The 19,499-nt window shown below is 41.3% G+C and overlaps 1 protein-coding gene across 1 annotated transcript in view; it reads right to left on the bottom strand.

Moving 5' to 3' along the window:
- Positions 1 to 4,025: 4,025 nt before the first annotated feature.
- The window catches only part of LOC307258258 (ATP-binding cassette sub-family C member 4-like), a gene marked incomplete at its 3' end in the record, with an annotated part of 36,534 nt that continues 21,060 nt past the window's right edge, over positions 4,026 to 19,499 (bottom strand). The window contains exons 21-31 of the mRNA XM_080037752.1: positions 16,785 to 16,935; positions 15,883 to 16,002; positions 15,624 to 15,734; positions 15,419 to 15,519; positions 14,500 to 14,691; positions 11,418 to 11,573; positions 8,544 to 8,633; positions 7,909 to 8,081; positions 7,091 to 7,196; positions 5,476 to 5,610; positions 4,026 to 4,103 (exon numbers count right to left, since the gene is read on the bottom strand). Of these exons, the coding sequence (XP_079893878.1) occupies positions 4,026 to 4,103; positions 5,476 to 5,610; positions 7,091 to 7,196; positions 7,909 to 8,081; positions 8,544 to 8,633; positions 11,418 to 11,573; positions 14,500 to 14,691; positions 15,419 to 15,519; positions 15,624 to 15,734; positions 15,883 to 16,002; positions 16,785 to 16,935 (1,413 nt within the window). The remainder of the gene's footprint in view (positions 4,104 to 5,475; positions 5,611 to 7,090; positions 7,197 to 7,908; positions 8,082 to 8,543; positions 8,634 to 11,417; positions 11,574 to 14,499; positions 14,692 to 15,418; positions 15,520 to 15,623; positions 15,735 to 15,882; positions 16,003 to 16,784; positions 16,936 to 19,499) is intronic.

Below are 19,499 nucleotides of genomic sequence, written 5' to 3'. Positions count from 1 at the left end.
GTGACCACCATTTGCCTCATGCAGTGCAACACATCTTCTTCACATAGAGTTTATCAGATTGTCAATTGTGGCCTGTGGAATGTTGGTCCACTCCTCTTCAATGGCTGTGCGAAGTTGCTGGAGACGGCTTATGGTGGAGAAATGAACATTCAATGCACGAGCAACAGATCTGGTTGACATTCCTGCTGTCAGCATGCCAATTGCACGCTCCCTCAATGCTTGTGGCATCTATGGCATTTTACTGAGACAAAACTGCACATTTCAGGGTGGTCTTTTATTGTGGACAGTCTAAGGCACACCTGTGCACTAATCATGATGTCAGATCAGCATCTTGATGTGGCACACCTGTGAGGTGGGATGGATTATCTCAGCAAAGCAGAAGTGCTCACTATCACACATTTAGACAGATTTGTGAACAATGTTTGAGAGAAATGGTACAAGTGTGTATCTGGAATGAATTTTAGATCTTTAAGTCCATCTCATGAAAAATGGGAGCAAAAACAAAAGTGTTGCGTTTATATTTTTGTTGAGTGTAATTCTGAAATGTTAAATATAAAAATATTTTCTTTTACCGTAATGTGCAAAAACGTGTTCAACTTCAATTGTCAAGTTAAGTATACTCAGACTACTACAGAGTTTTAAACAAACCACAGCCTGGAGCGTTTACAGAGCACAATCGTCCCTTACACGTGTTACATATAATTACTGTTTGTAGCAGTATTAGTTGGCCAGTCGAGGGTGGTCAGTAAACTGCTGAGGCACCATGATACAGTGTGGCTTCTCAAACCTCACATCTGTGCTGGGAAGAACTACTTGCAGTTGATTTTCTCTGTTGTTGGTTTTTAACGATCAAAGCGAAAGTGCTAGTTATGAACCTCTCGAATAAGTTGGAAAATCAACATTTGTTCCCATGTACCTACTTTTACAAAAGTTTGACGCAATTTAAAACTAGGTCTAACTGGGTTGTTGTTCCATATTCCAAAAAGTATAGCATCAACATATTCCAAAGCGAGAAAAAACCTATTTTTACCTAGATAAAAAGCAATTTTCTAACACACTTCATCCAGTGTCACCACATGTGTCTTACAAACGTGCCATTTGTTGTTTGTTTTTCTTAGCGCTACACGGAGTCACGTCAGGCCTTGGGAACTTGTCACATATTCAGTTTGTAGTCACTTTAGAAAGGCTGAGCGCAGAGTCTCAGGGGGGAATCGCTTCCAGTCTCCCTCGTCTACCCCCCCCCCCCCCCCCACAACCCACCCACCACCCCATTTCACCAGCCAGGAACAAAGCTGCCATAGTCAATTCTCCTAATTTCACTGCAGCCTGTCGAAATCCTGTTCTCCTTTTCTCCCTCTCTTCAACAAGTACTTTATGCCGGGATCAGTCAGGTCTGAGTCGCCCACAAAAACCTGAGGCTCTCGCTTCATCGTCTTTCAGCGCCGAGTTTGACACTCCCCAACTCCCTGCCATTCAGGCGCCTGCACCGTGCAATTTGTTTCCATTTGTCAAACAGCAGTATCCCTCACAAAAGAAAAAATGCTGGCACAACAGAAAGTTTGTGTAGAGAACATTGTCTCCTCAATCCAAAAATGGCCTTGAGACTACTCATTTCACCGGCCCATAGAACAGCCTTAAACAATTTACACCACTTTCAGTTGTTATGGATACTTACAGTTACATTATTCTTCTGATAACTGACAATAAAACATCTTTAACCAAATACGGTGTGTATCACGTCCTCAAATCAGTACCGATGTATCACTTAAAGTGTGGTCTGGCTAAGTATGGTCTGGATACAGTGGGGAATTCATCATTTCATTGACTACCTCGGCATTGTGCTGACTCTTTATTTTGTGTTTTATTCGTTTGGGATTAAACTTCATTGTGTGGGCAGGCAGGTCTTCTCAGACATGTATTTATTAAAGCTATATCAGCATTATGTTGACAGCATTTTCTATTTGCACGCCTATTCAGATATGTCTAAAAATGCCGCTATTATTGGGCGACGACGGAAGGTATCTGGTTAATAATACTTATTGTGCAAACTTTGTTGTCAACCATTCTTGTGTTGGCTGTTATCGAGGGTAGAGCAGAGAGGATATATGCTGACTCTGATGTAGATAGGGCCATGAGTATTCCTATTGTGGCAGCTGGCGTGTGGTGCAGTCCCTGATAGGGTTTCCAATACTGTCAGTGCTGTGTCAGGTGCATTAGCACCTCAAGAGACCCATGATGCTCCAGCTGCTGTGCGCCCGTGTCTCCCCGGGCCCCTGGCCGCCAGCCTGACACCCGACACAAAGTAATCACAGATCACAGCGTTTAATCACTGAAACAAGCACTCCAGAGGACCCCACTGTCAATATCCCTCTCTCTCATTATCTGTTTGGATTGCACATCCACACTGTCAGATAAACAGAGTGGAAAATTAAGATTAAAAATATGGTAATTTCATTTCAGGCAGCAGGCTCCCCTCACTGGCCCATTATGCTATTGATTACCTCTGAATTCAATTTCTCTTTTCAATGTAAACTTTAATCTATTCGCAAGCCAACAATTCCACTCCCGAGGGGCTATTTGAGAGTAAGTAACCATTTAATATGACGCTGGCTGAAGATTCACTGGCTTTAATGAATTGTGTAAATCACTCAGCTTTTAAAGGAACTGGTGTCCCGCAGTTCACGACCCAATCTGGGCCTGGTTAAATACTGCCTTTTATAGCGAGCTAAGTGTTTACTGACAGCCATTTCAGAATGTGTAATCACCGGCTCTACTCTTGTCTGCATGAAGGCAAATTAAACTGCGCTTTTTCTAATTGAGCTGGTGATGACAAAATTAGATTATAATTGGGATTTAGTCGCCATATTGCACCAGCTATGTGTGGAAATAATGGAGTAAGTAACAACAATGCTTTACCAGCAATACACTGAATCTGAAAATCACTTGACTCAACACAATAATCACTAGGTTGTTTTCCTTCACCACTTACCAATTTGTAGCATCTTGGTGAAGAGCTGTTGTGACCACTGACATGGCGCAAACACACACCATTCAGACATCTGAATATAGGATGAGCAACAGCAGGAGGAAATGGTCAGTGAGTCATGTAATATGAGACGAGACAGTGTTCTGAAACACAAAATGAACACAGAACTGAAACATTGAACCAATTATGTTTTATTATGTTGGGATTAATATAGAATTTGCTGCAATCATTTGTATCTATTTTTCATGACTAAAGAAAGTGCAACAGTTGTAGTGCTGTTGAGTGATAAATCCACATAAAAGGTATAGAAAACAAACACACAATGTAATAAATACAGCTATAAATAGTCATACTAGGTAAAACATTTGTAAAGAAACATTACATTTTACTTTGCTACTTTGCCATTCTTCGCTTAACAAGAGCTGAGGTAGACATAAACCCACAATCGTTAAAGTGCTGGAAGACTACTCAATTAAAAACAGTGCAAATTACAACAACAAAAAAATCCATAGTCTGATTAAGGCACAATAATTGCTGAAAACATTGGTGTCTCTTCTCCGGTTATTCTTGTCCTTCCAAGCTTTTTCCAAATAGTAAAACTACCAGTCCTGCAAAACAATGTTTGCCTTAAAAGAAATAATTTAAGCCACCAATAATTTATTGCACCAGGATTAACACATCCAATATCTGCACTCTTTTGAGCACCAGTGCAGGATTGAAGCTACCCAAGAGGCCAGAGCGCTCATACATAAACATAGCTGGGTGTAATCAATAAACAGCCGTGCAGTAATATGCTGTCAAAGGCACATCCTGCCTCAGACACTTGCCTCTTTTCTGTTTCCGACCAAAGGACTATGCCAATCAAACCCAAACACACACACACACAGTCACACACAGTCACACAGAGTCACACACACAGCACTCAGGCCTGGTGGGACTATAAAGACATTTTAATATACAATAAGCAATAGAAGTATATCTGGTAAAAAGATTTGGTCAGTGTTGGCAAGTACAAGGGCCGCGTCGACTCTCCAAACTGTCAGAGAGACGTCTCAAAGATGACACGGATGTCCTTGGCACAGTGCGCGTCTGACACTCGCTTTTTGTTCATGTAAACCTGTAGGCGGATCAGGGGAAGCGCTGTCACAACAAAATACAAGCACACACAGTCCAATCTAAGCTACGATCTGTCAAGGTCTGATCTATGACAGCTCCAGTCGGAGCCGGGTGAAGGGATTTGTCACTCGATAAAGCGTGCTAAAGTGGCTTATTTATGCCTTATAAATATCTGTGAAATTCAGATGGGGGAAATATCGGAGATAATCACTGTTATTTGTTTCAGTTGAGTTACATTTTTCTTCCTGATCGCTTGCTCAAAGTGTCTAACAAGATGCTTACTTTTCCTAATACAAAGAGGCTACGACCGACAAAGGATTTTAATGACAAAAAGTTGGTGAAAAAGAGGTTGACAACATGTCGGCCTCAGCCTGAGACATACTATAGACTTTGGGATTCTCTTTTAAACAGGAGCTAGAAGGTTTATATCAGATTATGGAATGTATTTAAACCTTGACTGACAAACTATAGAAACTTGACACACAACATGTGGACCATCTCAGTATTTAATAAGTGGTGCTAGACAGTTATGGATGCTACAGTAATCTGATCTAAAGGAGAGCACCCTACAATTGAGAAAGAAAAAAACCGTAAGGGCTTGAACAATGTCACTACCAATCCGCCAGTGTGCCGAGTAAGACGATACCAAATAATACCACAGTGTGCTGAGTCTTTGAAATCAGTATTTTACTCATTTCACTCCTCTGGCTGAGAAGATACAGTTCCGCTGATAAATTTGTGCCAGGGACAGAGAGAAAATGAAATGATGCCTACTTTTTCTTATTTCACAAAGACCTGTTTGAAGTTGCAATGTGGTATCTGTAGTCCCAGACAGATGCACATAAAATGGAATTGAACAATGAATAGCCGGCTCTTATCTGTTCAGTGTCTGAAGGGGAAATACATCACAAATGAATTTCACAGGGGGAAAAATATGGACATTCTCTATTACAGAGTAATCCCCATAGAAAGTTTATCCCGAATCGCGATGAAGTTAAACCCAATATTTCCAAATAGATACAGCTGCAAAGAAAGCTGCTTTTCTAGAACCATCTCTAAAATGATCTAAAAATTACATTATGAGGGGAAAAAAAGAGTATATGGGGAGTTTCTTCGATAAGATCAGGAGGATGTAAATCTACAAAGGGACAATTTCTCTCTAGAAAATTAATGTTATGGAGTTGCAAATGCTCCAAGTAGGCACTTTAAATTAAAATGGTAATCAAGTGTATTTGCATTGTCAGGGCTATGTGCACATCTTCTCTCGCTTAACTGTATTCTTTTGGAGGTGAGCAATGGATTCTGGAGCCGAAGGGAGACTCTGGTAAATAGTGTGACAGCCCCTTCCTGAGGACATAGGAGGGTGTGGTTACCTGTGTGGCTGTGTGCAGCAGTGAGGCGGCCTCTGCTCTGCCTGTCTGTTGGACCATCTGGTAAAAGAGCCCATCCCGATTCTGGAGCAACACATACGGCTGGTCATACTCCTGGATCCTGCCGGCAGCCAAAACCTGCAATCACACGTACAAGGCTGGGTGTATGTGTTTGTTTATTTGTGTTTGTGTGTGTGTGTGTGTGTGTGTGTGTGTGTGTGTGTGTGTGTGTGTGTGTGCGTGTGTGTGTGTGTGTGTGTGTGTGTGTGTGTGTGTGTGTGTGTGTGTGTGTGTGTGTGTGTGTGTGTGTGTGTCACCGTCTGTATACTTTACTTTGGGGAAAACTGACATTTCAGCTGTTTTTGCTGCTGAGTGATGCATGCAGACGGTGCAAGATGAATGGGGGGAAACAGTAGTTCTCTGCATATGCTGTAGGAACCATCCATTTCATGTGACTCATGCAAACAGCAAACACAGGTGCCCCTTTCTGCTCAACAGGGCCGCGGACAATGAGCATAGGCTGTTAGCAGTGTGAAAGTCTAGCACGCTGACTCTTGCCGGACTGAAGATCAGTGATTTATCCATGTATTTAACCTGGCATATAGTGGGCTCAGGGGTGGCGCTCTTAGTCAAATCCAATAATCACACATGCAGGACACTTTCAAGACAAAATTACCATCATTTCTGTCCTCACATGCCAAATAAACCACACAAATTCAAGCAGTTTGGAAAAGACTACAATTATACCACAGACAAATTTTCAACAAGCTCCATCCCCATTACAGCGGCAATGAGCAGTTTGTCAATGTTAAAGCCCAGTTGCAGGTAGTGTTCAGTGTGAAAGTGTTGCCATAATCGACAGTTTAGGAGCAGCATACCAGGAGACAGTAGATAGTGTGCCTTGGAAAAAAAAACATTCTGTCACAAAATATGGCACAGCTTAGGATCTGGTCTAGGCAATTCAGGTGGGCCCCAATTTTGTTCCCCCCGGAGTGCGTAACAATCTGGGGGCATTTAACACGGGTGTAGGTGTGATACAGACCCCGCTGTTTATATATTTGGCTTTTTTCCTCAGCAACCACCCTCAGTGACCGAGCTAGCCACCAGGTCCTGCCCTTATCAGTCCTGTGTTATAACAAATGCTGCCACAAACGGCACTAATTGGCACCTCAGTAGGTAGTAGCAGGAAAGGGCCAAAGATCAAGTGGCATGAGTGCAGGCTCAATAAGAGGGGATGCTGTGAGGGAGAAATCAGCCCAGCTGTCGCAAAATAAGGGCAAGTGCATTAAAAACTATGTAAAGATGGTGCAGTAGCCTCCTTGAAAGGAAACGGAGGAGGTGTTGATAAGCTCTGAATATCAGGTATGTTTAATACTTCTGTGTGAGGAAATAGGCTACCACAAACTTATCTAAATTGATTATAGTTAATAAGAGAGAACAGATGGGAGGACTAAAAGAGCCCATCTTCTAGCTGTAGTTATTGTGTTGTTTGACCTCTTTATTTCAGTTTTTTTATGAATACGATCTCCTCCAATAACTGATTACAGAAGCACAGCGGTCTCATCTAAAATGCTGACTGAAGTGCTGGACAATGGAAATTCACTGCGTTCTTACTTACCAGTATTCTGTCACAGTCAATGATAGTGTTGAGCCTGTGAGCAATGGTGAGGACTGTACACTCTTGAAACTTGTCCCGGATAGTTTTCTGGATGAGGCTGTCAGTTCTAAAAAGGAGCAGGGAACATAACACCTCAGCACAAAAAACTACCTTCCTATTAACCCTTGGGCAGGGATTTTACTTAACACAGAACAATGGCAGATCAGCAGTGAGGTATGTGCAGTAGCCTACTGGTCATGAAAAACAAGGGATAGCAGAGCTCCTTAAGTAAACGAAGAAAGTTTCAGTTTATTTTTGATTTTAAATTATTATTATTAGCAGTATTACATTTTAACTTACTTTTAGTTTTCACTTCTAAGACTTTCTGATAACTGATAACACATCGTTATTTGTATTTTAAAGTCATACTTATATTGTCGAGTGTATACGCCTAATTGTTAGAAGTTGGTGGTAGTTTTTGATTATTTTTTTGTCTGTTTACTGCAGCGATCAATCCGCCATTCTGTGTAGAAGACTACTGATAAGCATGCTGCTCTGATGCTGCAATCACACGATTTAAGAAATATAATCCTTTTAAATGCTCTATTTAATCAGCAAGCATCTTTTCACAGGGCTTTCACTTGGATGTTATCAATGCTTTTGCACAGTTGCTAAAACAACTGTTTTGTTTTAGGAATTATTTCAGATTATTGCAATTCTGTACTGTAGGTTTTATTAAACCCAGCTAAAAAGATACTTATCTGGAGTAGTACAAGACAAGTATACAGTGAACAAGCTACATGAAAAGATGTAAGATGTTTCACTTGAAGACCCCTGACCTTGGGTCCACATTGGCTGTGGCCTCATCAATGATGAGGATGCGGTTCTTCCGAAGGATGGCCCTGGCCAGACACACCAGCTGCCTCTGGCCCACACTGAAGTTAGAGCCTGACTCGGTCAGCACCGTCTCCAGTTTACGGGGCAGGTCCTCCACCACGGCCTTCATCTGCACCTGCAGAGAGGCAGAGCAGAGCCCCAACCCTTCATTACTCCTGCATAAAGGCTTCCTGTGGGGATGTCTTTAAAGAGCTATCCAAACACACCCATTAACCGCCTGGCACAATGCAGGGCCAGGTCCACTGATGACCTTGGCCAGTGCTCTCTTGTGGCCCAGCCTCTAGCTTTAATCCAGGCCACCAAACCCATTCAGAGGCAGGACCAGGAGCTGAAGCCCTTCACTGTGGGGGAAGCCTTCATCCCGGTTGGCCTGACTGCCCAAACACATCTCCCCCAGCACTTTCAATGGTTCCCAGTTACAAGCCGCACATTGAGCTGGGCCCCATGGCCCTAATGGGATTTCCCCCCATGACTTGTGGCGAGCAGGGAGGCTGAATGGCAGCATTGTACGGGGGGGACAGAGGGATCCCCCCCTGGGCCGGGCAAGGGGGAATCATTCAGAGCCACGCTGGAGTACCTCTTGGAGTGCATTCCACAGGTCCTCATCTGTGTGCTGCCTGAAAGGGTCCAGATTCTTCCTCACGGTGCCCGTGAAGAGAACTGGGTCCTGTGGATAGATGGATATAGAAAGAGAAGGCCGTGGCCAGTTAAGATAATGACAAGGGGAAAGATGTATGAAAGGGTTAAGACAAGCTTTGCAGAGCGCCGCTAGGCAATGTTTGAGGAGAAGATGTTCACAAAAGACTTGCTACACTCGGGAGCTCTATTCAATGCTCTGGCCAACTATGCTTCAATAAGTTGATCTTTTTACTTAGAAAACCAAAGCTTGTGTGAGGTTGTCTGGATGGCACAAGAAAAGTGCCATCCAGTTACTGTTACCACACAAAGAATTTCATACAGTCGTTGTATTGGAAATGATAATCTCAAAATGTCTTGCCAGAAGTAACAGCTTTAATCTGTCAAACGCACAAGCATCACTTAACTGCCCTAGTGAAAGGATCCCATCTGACACAGCGGGATGTCCCAGATATGTATTTATGGTGAGCCACACATCTGTAACAAGGTTCATCAACACAGCCATCTTTAAGAGAGTAAATAAAGCTCTTTATTATGACAGTGTAGGGGGAACGAGCCAGCGAGTCCACAGGCACCGTTCCAACATGCCACTGTGGTGATAAACAGGAGCTAGCCAACATCTCCTCATGTCAGGTCAGATATTTGGTCAGAAATCTTGCTCCAGTGTTGAACTGATTTGCTGAACACTGTACCTCTCATCGTACAAAGCTGCTGTAGATAAGGTGTCTGCGAACAAACACAGCTGCACTTTCCTTTGAGTCACTAATAAGGACCATTAGAAAACATCTTTAATTTGACAGTCTATCCTAGCAACAGGTGACGCAGAGCAGAGGAACTGTCCATAACAACAACAGCTGATAGAATGTATCCTCCTCTCCACAGTCAAGCTTATGGGATAATTCCAGTTTACCCAAGATAAGAATCTAACCTCAAATCAAGATAGGAAAAGTTCAATTGGCAAGGGTGTAATTAGACAAGGAGTAAGAGGAAAATACACAATGGGTCTTTAAAGGGCAAGTGTCCAGCATTAAGGTTGCTGAACAACTATGTCTGAATGTGACTTACTCACTATCAAAGCCTTCATCACTGCTGTAATAGGCCTACAGGTCAGCTTAAAAGTCAGTTTGCAAAGATCATGCCTCAACACTCATCCTTCATCTAGGTAAGAAGTACTAACTGATCGATTTTCTACCATGAAACTAAGGCTTTCAGGACCCCATCCCTGCTACCTGCACCCTAGAATATGTTTCACCTCTTTACTTCCAATGAGCTTTTCCCCTTCTGTCACCAAACTACCACCTTGTCATTATTAAGCCAGCTGAAGTCCCAATTCAAACTAGTTTTGTGACACGCTTTAATTGAGGATTCAATGTTAGCTCAAAAAAATATAACTGCTTTCAAGCACAGCTTTCCATACCACCGATTATGTGCTCCACCAATTCTAAGCCCCTCTGTTTGCCACAGAATTCATTTTTTACTAAGTAATTCCTGAGAATTCAATAGCAACTGAAATTGATCCTTTTTTAATGCCATATGCTAATAAAAAACTTATCATAATAAAATCTGTGGGTGGCAAATAATGAAACTCCTCACTGGCAATAGCATACATATCACACTCAGCATTCCACATGAAAAGGTAAGGCGACTAGCAATGTACTGTATATCAAGACTTTTTTTTCCATGTGAAAGGCTGACTGAATATCACTCTATCTCTGACGCCTAGCAGGAGAATGAAAAGGCTTTCAGATGAATGTGTGTAAATCTAAGAGGCTTCTCGCTATAGGAATTTGTGAAACTAAGAGCACGATACAGAGAAACTCTATTCTTCCGAGTGCTGGTAGGCCCTCATATCATGAAAAATGCCATCCACCGTGTGACACAGATGGGTAAAAGTTCTGACTCCTAAACTGCCACTTTGTACAAGTCTAGCCCTCTAGGAGAGACAAAATCACATCAAACACACATCACATCCATCTCAAACTAGTTTGATCTAGGAGGTAAAAACTTTATCTCAAGAAGTAGCAATGCCAGAAACCAATCCAATCCACAAAAAAAACATTAATGAAATTGTTTTTGGGCAACTTGGCTGCACCCTAGAAAAATGTCTGAGACTTGGGCAAAGTGACGGTGTACAAGGGGGACTGACTGTGAGGATGGGGGAGACTGCTTCTAAGCAGCTTTCCCATGTTTGGGGGGTAGAGGGCTAATCCTCTGTCAGGGATGGGGAACTGCTCTCTTCACAGTACAGGCCGTGGGAGTCTTCTCCCCTCCCTCCGCTCTGCTGACACTCACCCTCAGGCTGGCATTTTCTTAATGCCGTATCAGTTTCAACAAGCGGAAATAAAGTTAAACTGTCTCAAGGCATCGCGTTTGTCTCACTTTCAGAAATCCCCTGAGAGACGACTGTAATTCTCCTCACTTGTTTTCGCTTTTTAAAAGCTGGGCGTATAGAAAAAAGGGGGGAGGCATAAAGGTGTTTGTTGCCAGTGTTTCATCTGACATTTCTTCCATTTCTCAATCACGAGAAGTCATCAAGTACTCTTCAAAAGGCTGTCCAAGCAAAGGTCCAGCAGTTTTACAAAAATACAGCCCAACATTTCACATCTCAGTGTCCTACTAAAAGATGAATTGCTTTATTTAAGTTCTAATATATATATATATATATATATATATATATATATATATATATATATATATATATTACCAAATATTGTTTCTATTTCTAGCTAATTCCATTAGTATTATAGCTATTGGTTTCTGTGTATGCAGTTTCAAACATCGAGACAGAACAGATTAGGCAGAGAGCAAAGGGCACCTGTGGGATGATGGACATTCTCTGGCGCAGGGTGTGCAGACCGATCTCAGAAGTCAGAAAACCATCGATCATTATTCTTCCCTCAGGTTCGGCCAGCCGGAACAAGGCGGAGATCAGCGAGCTTTTACCGGCACCAGTGCGCCCAACGATGCCAACCTACAGCGGATAGATGAGAACTTGCTTTATGTTTGTAATATTCAACATATTCACAAATAAGACAAGATATCATCAAATATCAATTTACAGTGGTGATTATTGTGTCAATGAGAATATGTCAAATGGATAACTGATATGGACACCACTTGTACGGCATGGAAATACAAAATTTAAAAAAACATAAGATTAATGTATATAACAACAAGCAGGTATAACAAATACTGTTTATGATTTATCATTATATGAATGAATGAATAAATGAATGTATTTCAGACATGCAAAAATAAAAATAAACAAAAAATGTAGTTAGTTCACAAACAGCAGAATAAAATGTAAAGCATGAACACAACATACAGTATAGTCCATTATATACAATAGCTTCTATAAGCTTATTTACGTAGCGTTGTGGGAACCTATATTGGTGCCGTGTCATGACACTTGATATACATAAGAGTCATTTTTGGCAATTGCATACTTATGCTTCAAGGTGGCTATTTTAAAATGTGGTATATTGTATAAAAGAACACCTTGCAAATGCCAATGTCTATATCTTGGAATATTGGAATATTATTGCTACAGTTCAATGATAACATTGGTGAAGCCAATACACACAGGGCTAATAATCTTTACAGGCTTAACCACCCACTGTTATATATCTGTGTCTTTAATGTACAGTATGAACCATTCATTCAGGATGTGAGATTACAAAGGCTGCATTTACACTGTCAGTAGACCTGCATTAATGAAAAAGAAAAAGCCTCCTTCTTATTCATTTGAATGAGGCCAGTATGGCAGCACAACAGGGGTGCCAATGCTGGGGGCTAAGGCAACACCTTTGAACCTAGTTCAGCTATTGGTACAACTCTGAACATTTTAAACCTCTGTGCTGTTTATTCAACTGAGAAATATTCACAGATCTGTTACTAAAATTAGACATGTGGATTGTAAAAGCACCATTGTAACTGTATAAAATTTGAGCTAAACGCTAATGTCATTGCATGCTCACATGCTCATAATGACAACGGTAACAGGCTGATTTTAAGAGGGTATAATGTTTACCATGTAAAACAATATTATTTTAGCATACCAAGATGCTAAAATGTTCTAATTAGCACTGACCACATAGTTGCCTACAGATGAAGATTATTTATTATTGAAATGCCATCAGTTTCGCATCTTCATAAACAAAGTATTGTCAAATTAAAATGTTGACCTGGTGATGTAGCAAGATGAAAGGTCCATCCTCTGAGGTCATACCCACGCCATAGCATGGCAACATGCGAAACGCAATAACTTCATGTTAAACGCAGATGCCTAAAGAGCACTCACACAGAAGAGGACCAGTCTAGATTACTGCTTTGGCTGAATGCTTATCATAGATCCAAAACCCAACTAGAACCAATGGCACCACGCCACAAATCATTACTGGTTCCACTGAACTGGGTACCGATGCCACATGCTGCTGCCTGCCAACCCATAGGCTTGTAAAATGTCATTACATAGCCAATTGGCAACCTTTTGTTTAGCCAGGGGTTTACCGACACACTGTTTGCATAATAAAGAAGCACTCTGTGCCTCATAGCATACCATCACACAAAGAACATTTTTTCTCAAGCTCAAAGATCCAGGATCTACATGACGTATGTAAGTCTGTCTGAATGTGGCAACACCTTGGCGTCCCCCTGTAAACACAATGCCTGGGTGTTTTAAAAGGGCACACGATAACTCACTCTCTTAGACCAGGTAAATGCTAACAGTAAAGCCATTTTTATTCTGACAACAACATGAGACCGAGTTGTCCAGTGGGCTGTAATGGTCCCCAAATAAAAGTGCCCCAAGAAACGCAGACAATTATCACATGAGATACGCAGGAAAAAATGTCTTAACCTGGTCCTTGTAGTAAAAACATTCCAGGAGAGAAGACAATCTACGTGTGGAGGCATGCAATGAGTCAAGTTATGGTCAAGTATAGCCAATAACAACCACTGCATTGGTAAGGTTTATATGTTTAAAAGGAAAGGGTTATAAGTATAGACTGCTATGGAAACAAAAGCTTTGTATACCTATCCATCATATCCATCAAATAAAGGCCAAATACATTTAAAACCAGAGAAACCATATTGTTACAGTTTATCCTTAGGATAATGAAATGTAAAAGCAGATATGGTGTATACTTGACCTAGATGTCATAAGTCTTGGAGGATAGCAATACACACTTACTAAGCTTCTTCACTCAGGGTCAGCAGTGGCGTTGTAGTGAGTCATATTTTATATAACGATTATGTATAGTGAAGGCCGGTGGGAATGGATCGTGTACTGTAGGTGGTATAGGTGCAGGGTTCCTTGTGAGAGGAAGTCAGGGGAACTGTCAGGCTGCACAAAGCTTTTCACCCCCATGGCATGTGGCAAAGATCCCTCCCATGGGCTGTCAGAGCCAGGGCCTCTGCACTTATCAACCCATCCATTGTGAAATCAGCCGCCCTGGCCAACCATAGCCATGCAAAATACACCCCCTGCATTAAACACAATTTCAATCATCCTCAACCATCTCCCTCTACCTCCCTCTCTCTCTCTCTCTCTCTCTCTCTCTTCTCTTGCCTTTCCCCCCACCCCTCTCCCTTGGCCTCTCCTCTCTCTTATAGTGAATAAACAGTTGTCACCGTCAGGTAGCTCAAAATGCAAATTGGGTACAAATGGATCCACTTGAACAGTCTTAATTACATGATATGTATTCCATGAATCACAAATGCTATAGTCCCGAAGATTCGGCAGCACAATATGGTGTCCCTTTAATAATTGATTGGAAAATAATGCCACATAAAAAGGAATCACATCACTCCTCCTTCACTGGCTGCATATCAACCGAATTCATGGGCTGCAGCACACCAGTAGTAAGCATGCACAGGTGGGAATAAAGACAAGAAACCTTTTCTCTGGAGGCAAAGACAACAGTCAGATTCTTCAGCACCAAAGGCTCACTGGCACTGTAAGAGAAGTTGACTCTGTCGAAGGTGATGGAGCCTGTCTTGGGCCAATCAGGCAGAGGCTTTTTGTCCGTCTCCCAGGGTGCCTCACTCTCCAGCTCCGCATACTCAACCACTCTCTCCACTGAAGTCATCTACGAAAAATAAAGGCATTTTTATTTTCATGGACAAGTAGAGTTAAACAATACTTATAGTGTGAAGACAAGTTGACTTGTTCACACAATTTGGTATTTGGATTACTTAAAACACAAATGACAATTGCAGTATTTTGGCGTAAATAGAAACCTCACAATGTCCTATTATTTCTAATTTTAGCATCTAAAAGATAATAATTTCCTAACAGTGGGTTAGTTCTTTTAAGGATTACGTTTTAGGGATAATGTTTTTTTTTTTTAGAATAAGAGTGGCCAAGATCAAAGCAGCAGAGGTCAAGATATTTTAGAGACTAAAAGTCAGCCTGAGTAAAAAAAGAGAATACTGGATCCTACATCTCACATAATGCAACTCAATAGTGTTTTTGTATTATTCCTGCTGCCTCTTAAATTCTCACTTCTTCAAAATGTAAAAGGTATCAGGCCCAAGCTAAAACATTCTTATTTCACACCTTAAAAAGACCTCTCCATATTCACAGACGATATTACAAAAGTAGCAGCGATCATAAACACTATTGGAAGCAACCAGTAGAGTAACATGTTTTTTTTTTCCCCTTCACAATTTTCTTTATTGTAGGATTGGACCAAATTAAACTCAGACAAATTGACTAAACATTTTGGGAAATGTTGGAACATACATCATGAATGCGTTCAGTGATGTCCAAAAAATATGAAGCGCAGTTCAGAGGTCAAATGTAAATGTTCTCACCATGTTCTCGATCTCTGCGCTCTGTCTGACGCCCCACTGAAACATGCCTGTGAGCGTCACGGCATAAGAGAGAGCCAGACCCACTGCACCTGGTTCCAGTCCTGTAATATTCGAAAATAAGTCAAACACATTCATAAATGCATCATAATAATAACACATTGCACGCCAATAATGTGTCACAAGTTGTATCCAAAGTATACAGTACCATCCCTGAGGTAAAGACAGCCAAATGCAGTAATGGTGACAAAAACTGCGCAAATTCCATCAAGACGTACGGCAAACCAGCGCGAAGTAGCCAGGAATAAGAACCAGGCCTCTAGTAACAAACATACATATGAGTTAACACATGTTAACTCCAGGACTTGAATATTGTTGTTAAAAAAATGTGAGTTTGAAAAATGTTACCGTGGTTTGAATAGGTGTGATAAAAAGTTGACATCTTTTTTTATTTATTTTATTCTCACCCGAGTGAAGATCTTGATATTCATCAAATATTTGCTGAAACCTCGGCTGAACCTTGAAGGCGCGAATGGTGCTCAGGCCTTGGAGAGTGGAAGAGAGGTGGGAGAATACAGGACTCCTAGCTAAAAGAAATATTTACTTTGTTTAGCTCTCCATGCATTCAACACTCAAATAACACTTTCTAACACAAATGCATTCCTTATTCTAAATTAAATACAGTTTTGAAAAGTTTCACCTATCATTGTTAACTTTGAACATGGTTTCAGACATATTTGACTTAAATTATCATTTTAAAGCTGGTTGCTCTCCTGTTTAAATAGACTTTAATATCTAAGTGAGCCAGGCAGTCAATATCAACATCACGTCAACAACATCAACTTTTTAACTCTGTACATTGAGTTTCAGAAGTTGGAGACAAATAAAATGTGCTTTGAATATGTGTACTGCATCACACAACAATCTGATGCCAACAGTTTTGATTTAGGAAAAGGTTGCAATTGAGTGGTCTTTTGTTTCTATTTGTTAGGCTTACAAAACCTATGACAAAACCTAAATGTTTCCACTGAGCTTTTTAGTAGCACCTTTGTTTCTTTAAGATGATGGAACCTGTTGGCCAATGTGCATTTGGGCTCTCAGCCCAGAATAAAAAGATGAACTAAAGCCTGCAATGGCCTAGTCATGCCCACTTGGCATTTTTCCCATTGTATGTGATGTCATGAACTCCCGTCTCTTGAGGAAACTGCGTGTGGCCAAGCCATAGGCCACCGCCACCTTTAGCCTTTATGCTAATGACCATGGCTTTATTCAATGGTCTATTAGCATTCCTGTGGTCTGCCTTTGTCTCTTACCACAAATGGACATGTCCACCCCACCACCCCAGAAAAAAGAAAAGAGAAAAAATTACTGGTGGACTCTAGGCGCTTGATGTCCCTGGAGGTCTGCAGGAAGTAGCATCGCAGGAATAGGAAGACAACGAGAAGGGGAACAACAGGAACGAGGATCCAGGGTATGATGACGGCAGCCACCGCTATCACTCCGATGACTTGAAGAAATACCTGGACAGAAGAGGAGAAACCATATTAACCAAAACAGTCACTGAGTCAAAAGCTCCACTGCTGCAGTGTGGGCTACCACCGAGGCAGCGAGGCCTATTTCTAAAAAAAACTCTTGCAGGTGTATTTTGTGTGAGACCATCCACGGTCACGCAGGAAAAGGTGACGGCAGGTTGTGGGACGCAAGTTATGTGACTCACAGTTTGAAAGGAAACCGATCGCAGCGCTAATTCTCACTTAGTAGCAGGTGAGAATTTAGCACTTGGCCACTGCGCCTCATATCCCTGGCCTCTCCTGGGCTTTCCCTTCAACACTTCCTCGCCTGTAAACCTTCCCCTGGCAGAGCAGCCGGCCAGCAGGCACGGCCACAGTGACTGGCAGAGGGCTCTGGGAACCACACTGTGGGTGTCTGATACATCACACTCAAAACCACAGAGGCCTCAACAACACAGTGACTCATCACCCGTGTTAATGGCTCTGTGTGACACATCTAGACCAGGATACCAGAGCTGCCTGAACAGGATTGGAGCCAATGAGTCTAATGATACCAAAGCTCCCACACCACAACGTTAATCTAATTGCTTACTTGTAGATTTAAATTTGAACTAATTACTATTAGCAGCACACATCAACATGCTGCTTATGTGTTAATGCATCTGCAATAGAAGTGCAATCATATAATAACTTAATGGAAACTGGAAACATTCTGCAGTTTAATTTTGATTCATTATTTATAGTACATGATAACATTTTGCTGTACTTTTACATTAGTTTGATTCTGAAAGCCTGAGGAACTTCTGCTTATAACAGAGTACATTAAATGTATACTTTTAGTTCAAGGATACCTGAAAAACAAAATTTTCTAACAAATATTTTTCACAAAAATATATACGATTAAAGGTGCACTATCTAACTTTGGGTGTGTCAGAGGTATTATATATTATCACAACGGAATAAACACACTTTCCTTGCACGTAAATTGGATCCCTGGAACACTGTTGAACACTAAGTTGAAAAGCTTCCTGAAAAGTTAATGTTTCTCTGCTGTTGTATACAGCAGCAAGGCCCGCAGTTTTGTTGACAAACATATTCTAGTCCTACATTTGGTTCCAGGTGCCTCAAAATAATTTAGTTTGGATTTATGATGATAGAATTATTCAAGACTAGGATTTACATGTAGGGGAGAACGGGGTAATCTGAGGCATCGGGTAATGTGAGCCACCCCCTGTATCTAGGCAACGGAAAACATTTGTGGTCATGTGAGATATATGTTTTCAAGCCCCTCTCATTTCCCCATGGCCCTGAAAGAGAGGACCTCATGGTGCTGTGGTAAGCATGTTTTTTTCACCAAAATAGGTATTTTGCATGTAAAAGTACATTTTCTTGCTGTCAATTCAATCAACTGTTCTGCCAAAGCAAATATATTCACGTAGAAAAACTTCTATCATACGTGTTGATGAACTACCAACATATGAAACCATGTGATGCTGATAACTGAAGATTAGCCTGAAATGCTAAGAGAGGTAGTTTTTTATCAAATTGTGGTGGTGGGGGAAAGTGAGCCAAATGCTGTGGGGGAAAGTGAGCCACTGTCTCACTTTCCCCCACCATGAGGCACAAGTTAAGTTTAGTCTTAAACATATTTTAATGTAATATTACATGACATATGTTTTATTTTAATGTCATACACATTGTAGAAAAGCCATCATGCCAAGGAAATACACCAGGAAGACGACCTGGGGCAACCACACGGAAATAACACCTTCTCATCTTTCCCTGTAACCTTCAGGGCTGGAATGCAGAGTAGGCCTAGTTGTAGAGTATGACAGGCTGATGTTATAATCCAGTTGGGTCTTCTCCTGTGTTCTGAGTCCCAGGCTGTTCTCGCTGGTTCTGATTTTCCTATGCTTTGACCCCCAGACACTAGCTGGCTCTAAGGGTCCTGTGTTCTGACCCCCAGACTGTGTTCTAATCTAACTTGTTCTATCTTTCATTTGAATCTTATTAAAACCGTTTGAATTTCAATATGTTATATTTGATTTTGTTCAGAGTTACTTTCAAGTGTTTAGAAAATTTGCTTTGCTTAATTGACCAAACCCCATCATTCTTTTACTAGTCCGACATTAGTTCTGGAATGTGTGGCTAGCTTTCAGGATTCTTACTGTTACAATATGTGTTGTTATGGTAGTTTCAGAGTGGAAAAAGTAAGTGGATCAGTTTACCCCACAGCTGGGGTAAAGTGAGCCACATGACAACTTTTTTTAAAACAATCATATTTTCACTGCCCTTTGTCTTGAAAAAATCTGCTAATGCCCATTTCTAGGAAACATCCTGAATTAATAGGAAATGTGTAAATTTGAGTGATAAATCATTTTAGCTCGCTTAGAGGGGAGCAAATGTAAAAAGTGGCTCAGATTACCCCGTTCTCCCCTATAGTAAATATGTATTGTAAACTAACTGCAGGCTCTGCAAATGGAAACAAATCCCCCTCCTTTGATACTGCATAGTGCACCTTTATGTTGCCCTGTTCCAATATCGTTTGAGATATCTGGTAGTTGTAAGCGGTT

Source organism: Ammodytes marinus (assembly GCF_949987685.1).
Source record: "Ammodytes marinus genome assembly, chromosome: 12".
NCBI classification, from domain to species: Eukaryota; Metazoa; Chordata; class Actinopteri; order Uranoscopiformes; family Ammodytidae; genus Ammodytes; species Ammodytes marinus.
Note: the sequence above shows the minus strand (reverse complement) of the source record. Positions and strands in the feature narration are given on the sequence as shown.